This window comes from Bubalus kerabau, chromosome 17 (genome assembly GCF_029407905.1).
Source record: "Bubalus kerabau isolate K-KA32 ecotype Philippines breed swamp buffalo chromosome 17, PCC_UOA_SB_1v2, whole genome shotgun sequence".
NCBI classification, from domain to species: Eukaryota; Metazoa; Chordata; class Mammalia; order Artiodactyla; family Bovidae; genus Bubalus; species Bubalus kerabau.
Window position 1 is genome coordinate 58,947,239 of NC_073640.1, and position 17,709 is coordinate 58,964,947.

Genomic DNA, 17,709 nt, shown 5'->3' on the forward strand with positions numbered 1-17,709 from the left:
TGTTAATTAGTAACTAGAAACTGGTTCAGATGAGTTATGTTGCCAGGCACTTGCTGAGCTCTGAAAGTTACTGTCTGGCTCAATTCTGGGAGGTTCTGAAAGTTACTGTCTGGCTCAATTCTGGGAGGTTCAGTATCAATAGAATTGCCAGCTCCTTTATGTGGGTGACTTGAGAATTACTGTGTAAATTACCCATGGTAATCACCATGCACACCCAGATCTGACCTCCAAAGGCTGCTTGTGTGGAACTCAAGGCACATAAAAGGTAGAATCCGGCCTGTGGGTCTGAGCAGCAGCTGAGACCACATCATGTGAAACAGGTACTGAGCCAGGGTTCAGGGCTCAGCACTATGAAATTGTCCAAATGGAATAGAAGCTTGAAGATGCCTTAGCAGGCAGCTGCTAAGTCCAAGCGGGGGTGGGGTGGGGGGGAATGGGGACAAAAGCTGACCTCCTACCCTGATTCTGTTTCTGGTAGACAAGCACCATGCCCTTTCTGCTGGTGGGGGAGGGGACTTCTGGTTTCTGATACAAACAGTGGCTAACAGAAGGAAGATGATACGTCCAAATTCAAACAACCAGAGCTTTCTACTCCCCTGAAAAGCGATTGGTTTGGAGATGCACATGTAGCCTAGGGAAGATTAGAACTGAAAGTTTTTTCCCACAAATAGCCATCCAGGGGACAGTAAGGCCAAAGTGCAGAGGCCAGAGTCCCTAGTAGAAACATGGTCTGAACTAGTGCTGTCCAACAGAACTTTTTGCAATGATGGAAATGTACTCTATCTGTGCTATCCAATAGGGTAGCCATGGGCCACATGTGGCCACTCTTGCATATGACTAGTGCTACTGAGGAATTTAAATAGCCACATATGGTTCATGGCTACCCTACAGGCCCTTTTTCCAGTGACAGCCGCTTTCTGCCAAAGAGCTTCAGCCAACTTTGGCACTTAAAAGTCGAGTCTAAAACAAGAGGTGCCTTTGAAATAACAGTGGAATCCAATGGCAAGCCAAATCTCTAAGACAGCAGAGTGAGACAAGGGAACAGGGACCCAGCCTTGGGCAGGGGGAGGAATAGGAGTAAAGAGGAGTGGGGGAAGAGGAGGGCGGGGCCTGGATTCAGGTCCACCAAGCCCTCACATCAGACTAGACCTGAGATTCTTAAATATATATGTATTTTTTCATCTCTGGACACACTTCAATCACACCTCTTCTGCCTTCCCCTCCCAACTGCAAACCAAGTGCAGCAGACACAGCACAGCACACATAAGGGGCCCCTCTCTTTCACCAAAGCTGGGGACAGGGCACAGCTTGGGGATGGAAGAGCCTCGAGGTGAGGTAAATATGGAGGTTCTAGAATCCAGTGGGCTGAGTTCTAGATCTAGGGGATGGGACCAGGATGCAGCACAGAAGCGGGGGTTCTAGAATCAGCAGCTGGGACCCAGAACCCAGTGGTTTCATGGTGGGTCTAGCGGTTGAGGGTTGTTTGGGGGAGGGTGCAGGAGAAGACAGCCAGTTGTCCTCAGCAGAGGGATTCCCTGGAAGCCACAGGAGTCTAGAGATATGGGGGAATTCAGATTCAGGGAAGGAGGAGTAGGGTCTGGTCCAGAAAAGGCCAGAAAGGCATCTAGACCAAGACAGTGTTCTCCAGTAGGAATGAGAAGCCAAGTGGTTCTGCCCCCACTTGCTTGGCCAAAGTGCAGAGGAAGAAGGGAGTTGGGGTGGAGGGATACTCCAGGCAGAGTTGGACACCCCAGGGAGGGCTCCCTCAGAGTAAACAGGACTACACTGGCTTGGAGCCCGAGTTCTGGAGTTGAAATAGAGAACCTGCACTCAGTTAAGTCCCTGAAAGGGCGCCAGCTCTGGACTTGGTTGTCTCATTAGCAGAGACGCCACATGGTTTCCAGTGCTCGGTGGCGTCCTGGCCAGGCCTGCACGTGGCAGACTCTGTATGCTGTAGAATTAGTAAGCGCAAGGGATTCTAGGAGCCCCAGCATAAAAGGCAACAGAGCAGGTTTCTGAAAACCTCTGGCACCACAGCAGGGCAATGGCAGATCCCTGGCCTCTGGGACGGCCCGGCGGGAATTCCAGGGCACAAGAAAGGCACAGTGTTGTGGATACTGGAGTGTTGGGGATTCCAACAGCGGGGCTAGAGGGGCTGGAGTGTATGGCGGAGGAGGACGGATTGTGGACCCCACAGAGGGTTGAAGATTTGGAGTGAAGTTTTGAGACAGCGCCATTCCACATCCGTTCTCTAGATAAGGGAGGCAGGGTTGGCGGGGCGGGGGGCGGGAAGGGATAGTGTGGGGTTGGGGATTTAATTGCGTTCCTCGCCCAGGGAGCTGGCGGGGCTAAGGGGTTCGCTGGGGGTGCTGACTGAGCTGGAGGGCGCTGTGTCCACAGACCCACGCTTGCTCCCCGTGGAAGAGGTGCAGGAGGCGCGGCGCGGCCACTCGGGGGCACGGATGTTGCGCCGGTCCTTGGCGGCCTCCTCGTCCTCGTCGTAGCGCTCGCCATCTTCATCAGGTGGTAAGTCCCGGGGTTCCTCCTCATCCTCACTCTGGTGCGGGCTGGAGTGTCGCGACAGCGAGGGTGATGGTGGTACTGAGGCTGGCCGTGGGTAGCGGTAGCCCTGGGTCTGTGTACGGAGGTGTGGCCACAAACCGCAGAGTGAGCAGAGGCCCCCTAGAGCCAGCCTGGGCGTCCAACGTCCCAGTCGCAACGAGGCCTTGCGACTCCAGGAGGGACACCCCACCTCACCCCCCCCCCCCCAACTCCCTTTCTAGCTCCTGGCCCACCAGAGGGACCTCCGGATCCACTTACCGCGTCAGCCTCGTGAGGCTCGTAGGTGAAGTATTCTGGAAAGGCCTTGGCTAGCGCCATGTGGCGCGCTGACATGTAGTACTTGTTGGAGGGAAAGAAGTGGGGTGGGCATCAGAGGGCAGGAGCAGACCCCGCCCCCGAGATTTGGCGGAGGGTGAGTCCTGGCTACACCTTCAATCAGATAAGCACACGCCAAGGTGATTTCCGTTTAACCTCTAGGCCAATCACGTCCGAGGCTCCACCCCTTATGTAGATAAGCAGGGCTGTGAATGGACAGACTCTGAGCCACACCCACTAAGAGGGTCGGGACTCTCCAATCAGATACATCTTTGGCCACACCCTTATGCAAATAGAGAACTTCCAACCCAGGTATCTTCTGGTCGTTAGTTTTTTAAAGGGACAGCAAGCGTTACAAAAAAGAGAGCGTGCCCTTTGTGTCAGCTTTCGAGGCTTGGGGAATCAGACACCCAGAGCCGGAAGTGACTGATTCACCCGCAGAGGACGGGGAGGGGAGTTATACCCGGCCTAGGTATTTCCAGTCCAGAAGGTCCGAGAGGCGCTCTGTTCGGTTCCGCTGGATAATGCGCTGCCTTCGGCTCTGCTGGCAGAAACTGTAGAGGAAGGAGGTGAGCTGCGAGCAGGAATCATCCAGACTGCGGAATCGCCGGTCCAGAATGTAGATACCTGTCGGGGCCAGGACGGGGGTCTCAGAGAACAGACTGAAACCTTCATTCTCTCTGGGACTCTGCGAGCACCAGGAGGCCTCCCTCCCAACTGGGACTCAGGAGTTCACTCCCTCCTTTTAGTGGCCCAAGAGTCCACACCCCTCTTTCCCAGGATTCAAATATTTCGGCTCTCAGTCCGGACGCTGACCGTAAGCTGAGGGGTCTGCGATGTGTTCCTCCATGAAGCAACCGAATCCGGAGAGGTTGGTGGAGACACTGGGGATACCCATTACCGTGCACTCAGCTGCGGGAAGGTGTGAGAAAGGTCTGCTTACTTTCCGTCTTTACAGTATTGTCTTAAATCCCAATAAAAGCTTCAATGGCGCCCTCTACTGGAGCCTTTAATAAGTGCCGGGCGCTGTGCTGAGCAAATCAGAAGCCAGAAAAATCAAGCTGTGCATTAGCCCACGAGTGATAGTCCCTATTTCTTAGAGGGGACGCTAAGAGGTCTAGAAAAGGGAATTCACTTGTCCAACGGCTCAGGGTAAGAAAAAGTCTATAATTGGGCAATAAGGATGCTAATTTATTGAGCCCAGTACTCTGGGCCAGTGTCGACCATTTTAATGAATCCTTAAAACCTGTAAGATACTTTGCTGTGCCAGGTTACACTGTTTTGGTTTTCATAACTTCATAGTCTGTTTTGTTGTTGTTTGTTTGTTTTGCTTTTTTTTGGCCACACTGTGCGGAATGTGGGGATCTTAGTTCCCCAACCAGACATGGAACCCGTGCCCCCTGCATAGGGAGCCAGGAACCTCAATCACTGGACCACCACAGAAGTCCCCATAGTCTGTTTTGATAGGAGGTAAGATAAGATCTCTCATTATTACTAACCCTGTGTGCAGAGCACCTTCTATACCTCATTTACTACCTTAAAATAATGCTGAGAAATGCTTCAAGGAGTTTATTATACTTCCTATGTGTTTCTAACATATCTGTAAGCTGCAAAAGTAGGCACTACATATGACAAGGCTTATTAAAAAAAAAAAAAAATAGAGGCTAGAGGTAGCACTTCTAGCTCAGTGGCTAAAGAATCTGCCTGCAATGGAGGAGACCTGGGTTCAATTCCTTAGTCGGGAAGATCTCCTGAAGAAGGAAATGGCAACCCACTGCAGTATTCTTGCCTGGGGAATCCCATGGACAGAGGATCCTGGCAGGCTACAGTCCATGGAGTCGCAAAGAGTCGGACACAATTTAGTGACTAAACCACCACCACCATGGGAAAAATAGAGTTGGGGCTGGTCACATCGTTTTAACCGTGGATGAAAACAAAACTGGCAAGTTTCCTAATCATCACATAAGCACTGTTTAAAAGATCTGTCAAATTACTTATCACTGAAGAAATACTACAGCAAATGTGGTATTTATTTACCCTTAAAAACATAGGAAAGTAGCTGGATTGTTAGCAAACTGTGCATTTAAGCTGTTGCTGTTTGCGGAAACCAAACAGTAGCAAACAGAGAAATCACGTGTGAACTCTGACATCAGCCCTCTAGTTACTCATCACATGAGCTGCTGTGTCACAGAAACACATGAACAGACTGTTCCCATTGTTCCTCTTTCGCAAGGGTGGAGCTTGGAGCTCAGGGAGGGCGAGTCCCTTGGCTCAGGATTATGCCAGACGCTGAACTCACCTGGTGTATAGCCCCAAGGCTCATAGTAGGAGGGGAAGACCCCAAGGTGGCAGCCACGGACAAATTCCTCATAGTCCACAGGGAGCAGAGGGCTCGTAGAAGACAGGAACTCCGGGTGAAAAATCACCTGGCAGCGAAAAACAAGGGCTCAACCTGAGCACCCTATTTAGCTCCTCCCTGGGTGGAGGGAGCTCCCAGGGTGCTCCCTGGGTGGCTCAGAGAGGATGCAAGACTTGACCAAACCCACACAAGTCAGTGTCAGGACAAAGATAGGAATCCAAGGCTGTCTTCCTCGGAAGCAAAGGTTCTTTCTAAACACTGCAATCCTTTCATAAACTAGGGTAGACTGGGAACATGAGGGCCAGGCTCCATCCCTCATATCACACCCCTTCCTCCTAAACCACTCCCCCCGACTTTGCTCAACCCCACCCTGGCCAGTGCGCTCACCTTGACTCTGTCAGCACTACTATTGAAGAGGCCAATTCGGCGGATGGTTGTCAAGATGGGGTCTGAGGAGTCATCCAGCATATTGTGGGTGCACACAGGAGGGAAAGATTGCCGCTGTAGGGGCCACAAGTTGGGGTGTGGGGTCAGGCAAGGGCCAGAGGGCTCCCTCCTTTCCCATGAGCCATGCTGATCCTGGGGATCTAAGGGGACCACAATTCTCACCAGGTTGTGGAACAACAAACCCAGGAGATTACCAGGAGTTGTAATTTTCCTATTTGGCTCTATCTGTAAAGGTTTTCATTTCCTTTTAACCACGGTGAGCTGAAAAGAAACTATAATCTTCAGCTGTCTTTGAGGCAGAGCCAGGGTTAACATGCCTCACAGAATACAGGGAATTGTAGCTAAACTTGTTCTGTACTCTGGGCTGTCACCAAAGAAACCCAAATGGATTGTAACTCCCAGCAATTGATGGGGGCAGAGACTGTGCCTTTCAGGGGCTGCTTGCTGGGAGTTACAGTTTTCTTATGAAAATCCTGGAAAAAAAAAAAAAAAGAAAATCCTGGATCTCTTCTCCACCTCCACCCTCAAAAGTCCACTCTCAAAAGAAACCACAGTTCCCACAAGTCACTAGAGGAAGACAGAGCTAGTGCGATAGCAGTCCCAGAGACTGCTGGGATGTATAGTTCTTTGCAGCTGTCCCATCATTCCTCTCATTAAAAAATCTACTCCTCTTCAGTTTACTGACTCCAGGAGCCCAGGAAACTACAACTCCCAGCAGCCTCATGGCAGAAACATCCTCAGTGAGGCCAACTGCCTAAGGAACTTCTGGAAATTTTAGTTTGGCCAAAAACAGGTCACACCTTATTTGAGCAACTTGGCTGTCTTGGTTTCCATTCCCCAGGTAATGGATCACCAACACTGACCACAGATACCAAAAACCGTGACTCCAGAGAAGAAAAGAACTCTAATTCCCAGAAGTCTCTGGGGCAGGGAGAGTCAAGGTAGCAAAAAGCCCCAGGGGCTGCTGGGAGTTGTAGTTCTCATTCTGTGGCTGCCGATCGGCTCTAAGGTTTCCCATCCCTCTAATTAACCCCAGGTATGTAAAGAAGCTACAACTCCCAAGGCTATCTGGGAACTTAGAAACAACCAGTGGGAGAAGAAACACCAACTGCTGAGAATTTTCAATGTTCTTCAAGGAGTGTTTCAGCTGACCCCAGTCTACCCTCAGAGGACCAACAAAACTACCACTCCCAGCAGCCTCTGGGGGAAGAGGTAGAGGTAGCATGCAGCAAAGCCCAAAGTCAGCAGGGAGTTGTAGTTCTCCTTTTGTGGTGACCTTAACAAAGAGTCTGACACAACTGAACAACTAACACTTTCATTATTGACTTTAGTCTAAGCTCCCTTCTACCTTTTGTTCATGGAGTCCCCAGGGACTCAAAGGAATTACAACTCCCAGCAGCCTCTGTGGCAGAATAAGCTGTGGGAAAGCAGGCTACCCTAAAGGCTTCTGGGAATTGAAAATATACCAGTCAGCTCACATCCTTCTGACTTCAAAATTGATTCCTGGAATAAGGGCTTGGCGATAAAGCAGAACTCCCAGCCATCTCTGGGGTCAGAGCTAATATGGCAGCCTGCCTCAGGGGCTGCTGCTGGGAATCGCCATCTCTCGACTCGGGAGTTCAAACCATACCTGTGTGGCAAAGATGGCTCTCTTCATCATAGTGAAGTCCTCCTTGTCCAGCATCTTGTTCATGTCTGGGAGGCTCCCCCTGTAAGGCGAGCAGGGGGATGCATCTGGGCATGGGTGACGAGAGGGTTTAGAGCCCAGGAGGATGCAGGGCTGAGGGCAGGGCACTCACACCAGCAAGGATTCGTAAAGCTTCCTCCCAAACTTTTCCTTCACTGTGTTGGCCGTATCCCTGGAGGAAGCAGAGCGACAACATTACAAAGAGACCAGCTGCCATTCATTGTTAGGCTTCTGGGGCAGCTGGGAAGTTGAGGTCTGAGCAGAGAGAAGCCCTGGGGATTTCTGGGCTGGAGGATGGGGACTCAGGGAATTAGGTCCTAGAAGGCTTGGTTTCCTTGTGCCTTGCATCAGCTGTGTGGCCAGGGACAGATGGGCTTCCCTCTCTGACTTCGGTGACTCATCTGTCAGACGGGGATAAAAATAGAAGCAACCTCAAAGGTTTGCAGTGCGAATTCAATGAGGTCATGACAAAAAATGCACAGTGCCCGGCACACAGTGAACCTTCCAGAAATGTCAGCTATTATTAGGATTTGTGCTAGCGATCCTAAGCCCCATTTTATTAAAAGGGAAAATTACGTTCTGAGAGGGGAAAATGTATGGACACAAGTAAAGCTACCCAAGTGCCACCCTACAATGTCATTGACATTCCTCTGTTCATGGTCCTCTCAGAGCTCTGGCTTCATTTTCTACCCCATCTCCCTAGGGCATTCTGCTCCATCCCCATTGGCTTCCTTGCTGTTTCTCAAACATGCTACAGGGCCTTTGCACTTGCTGTTCCCTCTGCCTGAAATGCTGTTCCCCAGATATACACAATGCTCTCTCCCTCATTTCCTCTCTTGGTCTCTACTTGCTGGTACTTTCTCACTGTGACCTATCACGACAACCCCATTTCATATCCCAGTCCTGCTTTTTTTTTGGGGGGGGGGGCCAGAGCACTTTCTATAGAACTTTCTAGAACGTGAACTCCATGAGGGCAGGGATTTTACCTTTCTGGTTCACAACTGTGTTCCCAATGCCTAGAACAGCACCTGGCACACAGTAGGAGCTCAAGGAATAGCCAGCCAATGGCTAGTGAGTGAAGAAACTGAGGCTTGGACTTCCCTGATGGTCCAGTGGTTAAGAATCCACATGCCAATGGAGGGGACACAGGTTCAATCCCTGGTCTAGGAAGATCCCACATGCCCCAGGCAACTAACCTGTGCACAACTACTGCCACCACACTCGAGAGCCTGCGAGCCACAACTACTGAGGCCTGTGCACCCCAGAGCCCGTGCTCTGCAGCAGGAGAAGCCACTGCAATGACATGCCTGCACACTGCAACTCAAGAGTAGCCCCAGCTCAACACGACTAGAGAAAGCCCATGTGCAGCAACAAAGACCCAGGTGCAGCCAAAAATAATTAATAAAAAAAAAAAAAAAGAAACTGAGGCTTGTGCAACTAAGAGTTCACATGCTAAAGATCCCATGTGCTGCAACTAAGACTCAGGGCAGCCAAATAAATAATAAATATTAAAAGAAAAAAGAGGGCTTCCCTCATAGCTCAGTGGGTAACGAATCTGCCTGCAATGCAGGAGACCCAGGTTCAATTCCTGAGTCAGGAAGATCCCCTGGAGAAGGGAAAGGCTACCCACTCCAGTATTTTGGCCTGGAGAATTCCATGGACTGTATAGTCCATGGGGTCGCAAAGAGTCAGATATGACTGAGTGACTTTTACTTCCACGACCGTATATGACACAATGCAGGGGACACGGGTTCAGTCCCTGGTCCAGGAAGATTCCACATCCCATGGAGCAACTAAGCCCGAGCTCTCTAACTACTGAGCCCATGCACTGAAACTAGAGAGTAACCCCTGCTCGTCACAACTAGAGAAAGCCCATGCAGAGCAATGAAGACCCAGTACAGCCAAGAAAAGGAAGGAAGAGAGAAAGGCCTGAGAGGCTGAGTGGCTGGCCTCAGGTTACAAAGCCAGCGTGGGACAGGGGCGTGAGCTGAACTCGCTGGTTGGATATCAGAGCCCTGGTCCCGCAGTCACATTCACCCTGCCTGTGACTGCAATTTCATATGCCTCGGGGCCGGACACATCTGAAGCCAGTGACTTTGCTAGGAATCAGGTCGGGGATGGGTTGATCATGTTATAGATGACAAAACTGAGACTCCGGGAGAAACGGGGGACCCAAAGCACAGATGGGAGTGGGAGCCGCAGGAAATGCTGGGCCAAGGACTGCTGACCAAAGCTGCTTGCGCACGGCCTGGCCCTTAAGGGTTTCCACGTTGAAATTGTTGGTCCGAGCCGGCATGATGAAGAAGGCGACCACCGTCTGCTCACTGCCATTCACCTGGGGCAGAGGAAAGGGAGGGCCTTGTGTGTGTGTGTGTATGTGTGTGTGAGTGAGGATTACATGGGAGAAGGCTGAGACCACCCACCCATTTCCACCCCCCAAGACCACTAGGACCCTGCCATGTCCCTTCCTGTCAAGAATATAGGACAGAGCTACCGTCCCCACTGGGACTCTGATCTTCTTTCTGAGTCGTCCCTACACTCCCATTTTATACATAGGTTTCCCTGCCCCCACCTCCCCAGGTCTCCATTGTCCTTCTCTTTGACCCCTGGCAGCCCAGGCCTTACTCTGAGCAGATAGTTGAGCCGGGCCAAGGCCTCCAGGAAGACGTCGGCCCCCTTGTTGGAGAACTCATAGCGGCCGGCGATAAAGAAGTACAAGGTCTTGTCCAAGTTGAAGTCTAGGTGCCTAAAGAAGCCACAACCCAGGGTGAAGCCAAGACCCTCGCCCCCTCACCCAAGCCTCAAAACTACAAACCCCAGAAGCCACTGGGGCAAAGAACATCTTAGGACAGAGGCATCATGGGAACTCATCATGGGAACTGTGGTTCTTTTCTCCTTAGACAGGGATTTCCTTAAATACTCAGCCGTTGTGCTGGTGCTCAAGAACTCAAGAGACTGAGCCCTCAGCTCTCCCCTCTATTGGCCCCAGGAGTCTGGGCTCCCAACCCCCTCCTCTCTTGAGACCTAAGTATCTGGCCTACATACCCATAAAAATGGCCCCGCACAAACTCCTGGATTCGAGCCTTGCTCTGAGCATGGAGGTTCTGGAACTCATGCATGGCAGAGAATTTCTTCACATTCAGTCCATTGGGGGTCACGATATCTGGGATTGGGGGAGAAGGTCCCACATTTCATTTCTTCATTTCTTCACTCAGATCAATGTGGCTGAATGAATAAATGAAGGAAAGACCCCTTTCCTTTCACAATGTTTTTGTTTCGATAGCTCCTCTGTGAGTTCCTGCAGTGACCCAATTGCCCTACCACTCAGACACCTTCTTGCCCAATATTGCTTGCTTATTTCAGAAGCCTAACCACAATTCCCATCAGCCCCTGTGAATGGCTAAACAGGGAACAAATCAGCATCTAGGCTTCTGGGAGTTGTAGTTCTTTTGTTTCCCCTACACTTTGGAGAAGGAGATGGCAACCCACTCCAGTGTTCTTGCCTGGAGAATCCCAGGGACGGGGGAGCCTGATGGGCTGCCGTCTATGGGATCGCACAGAGTCGGACACGACTGAAGCGACGTAGCAGCAGCAGCAGCACCCTGAGCTGGGGGAATGAATCAATGTCCCCATCCTGTTTCTCTACCTTCAAGCCTCTTTTATGGCCCCAACTGTTTGCTATTGTCATAGAAATTAAACTGTATCATTGAAAAACTATAACCCCCACCAGCTGCTGGGATAAAATTCCAGGAATATAAGGAGCTGTCCAGCCAAAGGCCTTGCACCCATCAACAATAGATGCTCTAGTTTGGAAAGAATAATTGGTTCTAACACTGCTTTTCTCAAAAATAAAATCCAAGGAACTTCCTTCCTCTTTGTAAGACCAATATCTATATTAGTCAGTAAAAGAATTTTACCATTTCTGAAATTAAAGAAACTACACCTCCCATTAGTCTCTAGGGTATACAGTCAGGCAGCCTCATATTCAGGCCAGCAACCTATGGCCTTCTGGGAGTTGTAGTTCTCTGCTCTTTATAGCAAAAAAAAAAACACATTGGTACTTGGCATAGACTACCTTGTTTACGTCTACGGTCCCCAGCCTGTTTCCTACCTGGTTTCCTTTTGAGTAGGTGCTGAGCCTCGATGGCGGTAATCTGGGACACAGTAGTGAAGACATGAGCGCAGTGGGCTGCGGCCCGCTCCATGCAGTAGCGGTGATAGATTTGCCTCTCACCTGCTTCTTTGTCCACGTTGAACTGGGCAGGCAGAAAGGGCGATCAGGTTAGAAGGACTGGGGAAAGACAGAAGGTCCAGTCTCCAGTGTCTTGGGTGAGACAGGGGCTGAAAGCTGGACTCCTGGGTCTGAGGGTGGAGAGGACTGGGGAGTTGGACTCCTGGGTCCCAGGAGAAGAGAGAACTTGATCCCCTTGGGCTTTGAAGACAGCTTTGGGCTGTCTTGTAACATTGGCAACCCCCATTTGCCACATCCCCAGCTCACATTCTCCAGGTTGTTGTAGAAGTCCACAGCCCCGGCACACAGGTATCGCCCCAGCAGTGTGGCGTGGGTGGTGAAGATGGTAGCCACGGGCAGCCGCCGGGCGCGGCACAGGCAGAGCCCGACACCTGCCAACCACTCGTGGAAATGTGCAACCACATGTGGTTTCTCCTCGCTCTGGGCCAGGAACTGTGGGGCAATAGAGACAGGGCCGCTGTGTCTCCATGTATTTTGTGAAGACAACCAGTGATCCCCCACGTAGATGAGGAAGCAGGAGAGCGGTAAATCTACCCCCACTACCGCACAGAGTAGGTGGTGACCTACTGCAATCCCCATCAGACAAGGACCTCTCAATCCTTGAAGCCACTGGACTACCTGACCTCATCCCCAGAGGCTGATGGGAGTTGTTTTTTGACCAACCTTCTAAGTCCCAGCAGGGGTGAATTAGAAAGATCAAAGTTTTCCCCAGGTCATGAACACAATTCTTGGAGACCCTTTATGGCAGTCAAGAGTAGGCCTGTACCCAACACTTGCTGAAGGACTACAACTCCCAGGATGCCCTAGAAGCAGCCAGTTTATAAACTGTTTGTCCCAAGGTGTGGGGAAAAAAAAGCATCTTGAGTCTTTTAAAACCTAGAAGAGGGTCAGTAACAGGATTCCTGGTTCTCAGATAGGCTGGGGATTCCTAAACATCCGGGGCCCCATCTGAAAGCCAAGTCTAGCCCAATATATGGAGAAGGCGATGGCACCCCACTCCAGTACTCTTGCCTGGAAAATCCTATGGACAGAGGAGCCTGGTAGGCTGTTGTCCATGTGGTTGCTAAGAGTCAGACACGACTAAAAGCAATTTCACTTTCACTTTTCACTTTCATGCATTGGAGAAGGAAATGGCAACCCACTCCAGTGTTCTTGCCTGGAGAATGCCAGGGACGGGGGAGCCTGGTGAGCTGCCGTCTATGGGGTCGCACAGAGTCGGACACGACTGAAGTGACTTAGCAGCAGCAGCAGCAGCCCAATATAGGATGAGAGAATTACAACTCCCAGAATTCCCTAGGGTGAGCCTTCCTGTCAAGCCAGCCTCCTCTAGAGCTAGGAGCTTGGAATTTCCATATTTGGAAGACTGGAGTGGATGATCTGGAGTTGAGATTGGCTCTCTGAAGAAAGAAAAATCTAGGCCCCTGGATGTCCATGTTCCCAAAGATTAGATCTAATCCCTGGCTTAAAGGACTACAATTCCCAGAATGCTCGGGCAGAAGAGATACCAACAACCCTCCGACCACCTGGCAACCCTCTGGCCAGGGGCTGATGGCCGTTGTAATTTGGGACCTGGGGTCAAAAGAAGTGACAGAGGCGCTGACAGTGGGGCCTACCTCACCCAGGAACCAGGTGGTGAGGAAGCCAAAAAGGACGGCGTCGTTGGCCTCCCGGTCATACCAGGGCACCCCAATGTTGCATGTGTCCCATAGCTCTCCCTTCCAGCGCTCCAGGGCCCAGGCTGAGGCCCCCACATCAAGGAGCACCACCAGGGGGCCCCCCTCGATCAGCCAGCGCCCGAAGTACACCTGCAGAGGGAACACAGGAAGGCTTAGGGTTTTGGCCACCTGTCTCTGGTCACAGCATCTGTGTTTCTTCCATCCCCAGGCAGACGTCCAGGCTCACAGCCTGGGTTCTTCTACCTTCTTTTTCTTTATCTGGGGCTAATTTTTCACCCGTGGCCTTATTTCTCCGTTTGCTGTTAGTTATTCCTCCCACAATCTTTTCTCATCTCGGCTGTGGCATCTCTCCCCATTCCTTGCTTCATTTCCTTCTTTTCAAAATTTGTGTTTATTTTTGCCACACCGCACAGCATGTGGGATCTTAGATCCTGATCAGGGATTGAACTTGTGCCCTGAGTGGGAAAGTCCCCCTTGCTTAGTTGCTGTAACAGCTGTCGCCCTTCACTACTTATAACCTACACTGCTCATGTCCTGCCTCCGAGCCCCGTACTGCCCTGCTAATCATTTCTCCATCCCGCTGCCTTGTTTCTATGTCCGCTGCCACATTTCTTCCACTAGTCATCAAGCGGCTTTCTCCCATCAGCTTTCCTTTCTGAGGCTCACTGGCTGCTGCTTTTACCCCTTGCTGCCTTGTTTCTGATTCTTTCACCATATACGTCACCTGCTTCCTCTTTCCCCTGCTCCCAGCCCATCTTACACTCTGCAGCCTGCTTTCTAATACTGCCCGCCCACTTTCCACACCCCGGGGGCTACCACTGCTGAGTTTCTAAGCCTCCAGGTTGGATTTCTGCCCCCTGCCATGTTTCTCTGATCTGTTGGCTTCCTCCAGATTCCTGTGGCCCAGCTTCTGGGCCTGCTGCCACACCTCCATCCGGCTGAGCCACCCTACTCCTCCCAACGTGGCTTTTCCCTGATGCCCCTCCCCCTCCCAGCTGTTGTCTGCCCTTTGGCTGGGGGGGCTATTCTTAGGCCCCCAGCACGTGGACAGCAGCTGCCCTGGGGGAGGGACTGGGCCGCCCTAGGGTTTCTTAGGGACACAGCCCCTCCTGATTGGACTCCAGACCCCATTCCAAACCAGAGGCCCTGAATGAATGAAGGCAAGCCTGTACCTCTCCCTCCCAGAACCCAACCTGTCTGTGCCTCAGCCCTGCTGCCTTCGGGCCTAACCTCTGTTCTCATCCTCAGTCCTCACTAGGTGCCTGGCACTCTCGCCCTCCTCTTTCTTATTTTTTTTCCCCCCCTCTCCTCTTTTTAATTCCCGACTCCGCCCATCTGAAACTCTGTCCCCTGGGTCTGCCTGCCTCTCTTCCTCAGTTACTCAGCTTCCTCTCTCCTTCTAGACCCTTCTCTCTAAAACATCAGGCTACCTCTCTTCCCTATCTAGACTCTAGTTCCCTGTTGCTCTAACCACTGGGCAACCATCACTTTTGGGGACACTCGGCATGTCTCCATCGGCTGTCTCATTTGTCTACCTGCCCACCTCCCTCTGCAAGCTGTTTTAAGTAATAATGATGTGATAATAATAACCACAAAGATAATAGGTCACAGACAGTGCGAATTGCATGCCAGGACCTGGGTTGAAGACTTTTTATGAGCTATTTCATCCTCCCAAGAAATCTCTACGGTGGATGCTATCAGCAAGTTCATCAGTCAAGGTCACACAGGAGGAAGCAGAGAAGGGGAATTTTTTGTGTCTGTGAACTATTTTTAAAGTCTTTTAGTGAATTTGTTACAATATTGTTTCTGTTTTATGTTTTGTTTCTTTGGCAACCAAGGATGTGGGATCTTAGCTTCCTGACCAGGGATCAAACCCACAACCTCCTGCACTGGAAGGCAAAGTCTTAACCACTGGACTGCCAGGAAAGTCCCCAGAGAAGGTGAATTTGAACTTCAGGCTCCAGAACAACTGCTCTGACCTCCTGCCTCACCCCCACCCCACACCCAGCAGGTTTTATCTGTCCATCTAGCTCTTTTCCTCTCTGCATCTGAGGATCTTGGCCTCTTCCTCTTAGGACCACCTTTCAGTCTGCTTGTACCTGCTCTCTGTGTTCATTCACCAATGTCCTAGAGCTGGGGGTTCACTCACTCACTTCACAGAGTCCTGGATCTCTCTGAGTGTCTGTCAATCTTACCTCCTCTATGTCTGCCTGGGAAAGTACTGGGCCATCCTGAGTTTCTGTGCAGGCCTCCCTGTCTCCCTGGGGCTGCCCACCCCCTGCTCTTCCTCCTTCCGCTGCCCCCATCCCGCGCTCGGCCGGGCCATGCCCCACCTTGCAGCCCTTGCTGTTCATGGAGTCCAGCGTCCTCTTCAGGGCCGGGGTCGGGGGTTCCAGCAGCTCCACCTGGGTCCTCACGCCCTGCTCCGTGTACGGTCCCACCAGGTAGTAGTTGTCGCCCCACTCGTCCCCCGTCACCTTTGCCTTCGTCTGCAGCACTGTGTAGATCCCGCCCACTGCGGGCCCAAGTACATGAGAACAGGCCCCCGCTGAGGTCCACAGACCTGGGGCCTGGGGAGGGGCGCAGGGGCGCAGGAGCCAGGGACCTCTGGCTCAGAGGGAACAGGGAACTGGGAGCCCGCACTTCAGGGTCAGAGGGAGGAGGGGAGAGGCGGTTGATGGATGATACTCCTGGGTCAATGGGAGGAGGGGGCTGGGGTCAGGACTTGGAGGGAGAAGAGGGTTCAGGCTGGACTTCTGAGTCTAAGACAAGAGACTGGGGGCCTTGGCTCCCAGGTGTGACAGAATTAGGGGCTGGGGCCGAGGAGGACAGAAGCTGACAAGGGTTATCAGGGTCCAAGTTCTTGAATTGCCAGCTTAAGGGAGCTGGGTTTAAATTCCCAGTCAGGCTCCAGGACACAATAAGGGAGAATCCCTCTTCATGGCCTCATTTAGGTTCCCACAGTCGTCCCTAAGAAGCCAGAGCTGTCATCCCTCACCCGCCAGGGACTCTGACAACCAGTTCCCCAGTTCTCTCTCCCCACAGGGGGACACAGGCACTCATGGCCCTGCCCCGCCCATGACTCCATTCTAGACCCAGGAGTCTGGGCCTCCAGACTCCTTACCCCCTGGAGCCTGGACCCTGGTGATCCATGGCTCTGTGTTTGCAGACACCCGCAGCCCCACCACCCCCTGCCCCCCTTTTCTCTCCCAAAACTCAGTAATGCAAAATCCCAGCTTCCTTCCTTCTGTGGCGCTAGACTGCCTCGCTCCTGGGTTTCCAGCCCCAGCCTTCTCCAAACCAGAACATCAGGCGCTTTGGAGCCTGGGACCCAGAAATCCAGGCCCCCAGCCACTCCCATCCCAGGGCCCAACCCCTGACCAACTTAGGACTTCCCAGTCTTCCCCCAATCCAGCGCGCATGTGTCTGAAGAGGCTCCTCTACTCCTCCGAATCCGGAGCTCAGGCACTCAGAACCCTGCCATCCAGGCCCCAAAGCTCTCTCACCCTAGGATCTAAGAATTAGGGTCTCCAGCCTCCTCACATATTTACTCTCAAATGACCAGTTCCCCAAATTCTCCCACCACGATTCATGCATCCCATCTCCAAGTGGGCTCTCTTTCAAATCCGGAGTTACATCCCAAGATCCTTCCCCACCTAGGGCCACAGTTCTGAAGTGCCAAAACCTACCCCCACCCTCCTCCCCGCATCTCCTTCCCTATCGAGGACCCAAGTCTCTGGTCTTTTTCATTTTAACCCCCTCTCCCCTAGGACCCAGGACCTGGGTTTCCAGGCTCCTTTCATCTTATGCGACTCATCCCCTCCCTCCAGGGCCCAGGAGACAAACTCCAGCTCCTCTCCAAGGGCACAGGAGTCACAGGCTCCTTGCCCAGGACCCAGAATCATGCCATGCAGCCTCGTTCGCTGTTACTTAATATTCCGGGCCCCCATCCCCGCCTGCTCTTCTCGTCCGGGTCCCTCTGCCCGGTTTGCTCACCCTTGTTGGCCACCTCCCAGGCCACCTCGAAGAGCACTGAGTTCTCCAGGTCGAATTCATCCTCCCAGTCCTCCAGTCCTGGCAGGGAGGACATGGACAAAGTGCGGTTTAGAGGCATGGCCGACGCGGTTAGAGGGCTCCCGGGGGCCACCGGTGGGGGCCCTAGAGGTGTCGAAGGAATGCACTGGGCAGGGCGCCGGGCCAGGTAGCTGGTGCCCGACGGGAAGCTCGCACCGCCCTCGGCTTCCTATTGCACGACCGCACCCCCGCCCGGAGCGGTCAGACCCGGGCTGCAAGCGGGCGCAGCGTCACTGAGCCCCCTGGGGCTCCTGCAGTGAAACCTTGAGGCCACCAGGAGGCGGCGCCCGCCCCCCGGCCAACGCCATTGGTCTGCGCCCGGGGGCGGGGATCCCGC

General features: G+C 52.4%; 1 protein-coding gene across 1 annotated transcript; it reads right to left on the reverse strand.

Annotated features, from left to right (window-relative positions):
- Positions 1 to 46: 46 nt before the first annotated feature.
- GYS1 (glycogen synthase 1) lies at positions 47 to 17,619 on the reverse strand. Its single transcript, XM_055553613.1, has 16 exons — positions 17,295 to 17,619; positions 15,632 to 15,813; positions 13,236 to 13,427; positions 11,869 to 12,054; positions 11,482 to 11,626; positions 10,416 to 10,533; positions 9,996 to 10,116; positions 9,599 to 9,705; positions 7,483 to 7,542; positions 7,314 to 7,392; positions 5,624 to 5,737; positions 5,177 to 5,303; positions 3,694 to 3,789; positions 3,341 to 3,504; positions 2,821 to 2,901; positions 47 to 2,635 (listed from the first exon to the last, which is right to left on the reverse strand). The coding sequence occupies exons 1-16, from the start codon at positions 17,410 to 17,412 to the stop codon at positions 2,315 to 2,317; spliced, it is 2,211 nt and encodes a 736-aa protein (XP_055409588.1). The 5' UTR covers positions 17,413 to 17,619; the 3' UTR covers positions 47 to 2,314.
- Between the last annotated feature and the right edge of the window lie 90 nt (positions 17,620 to 17,709).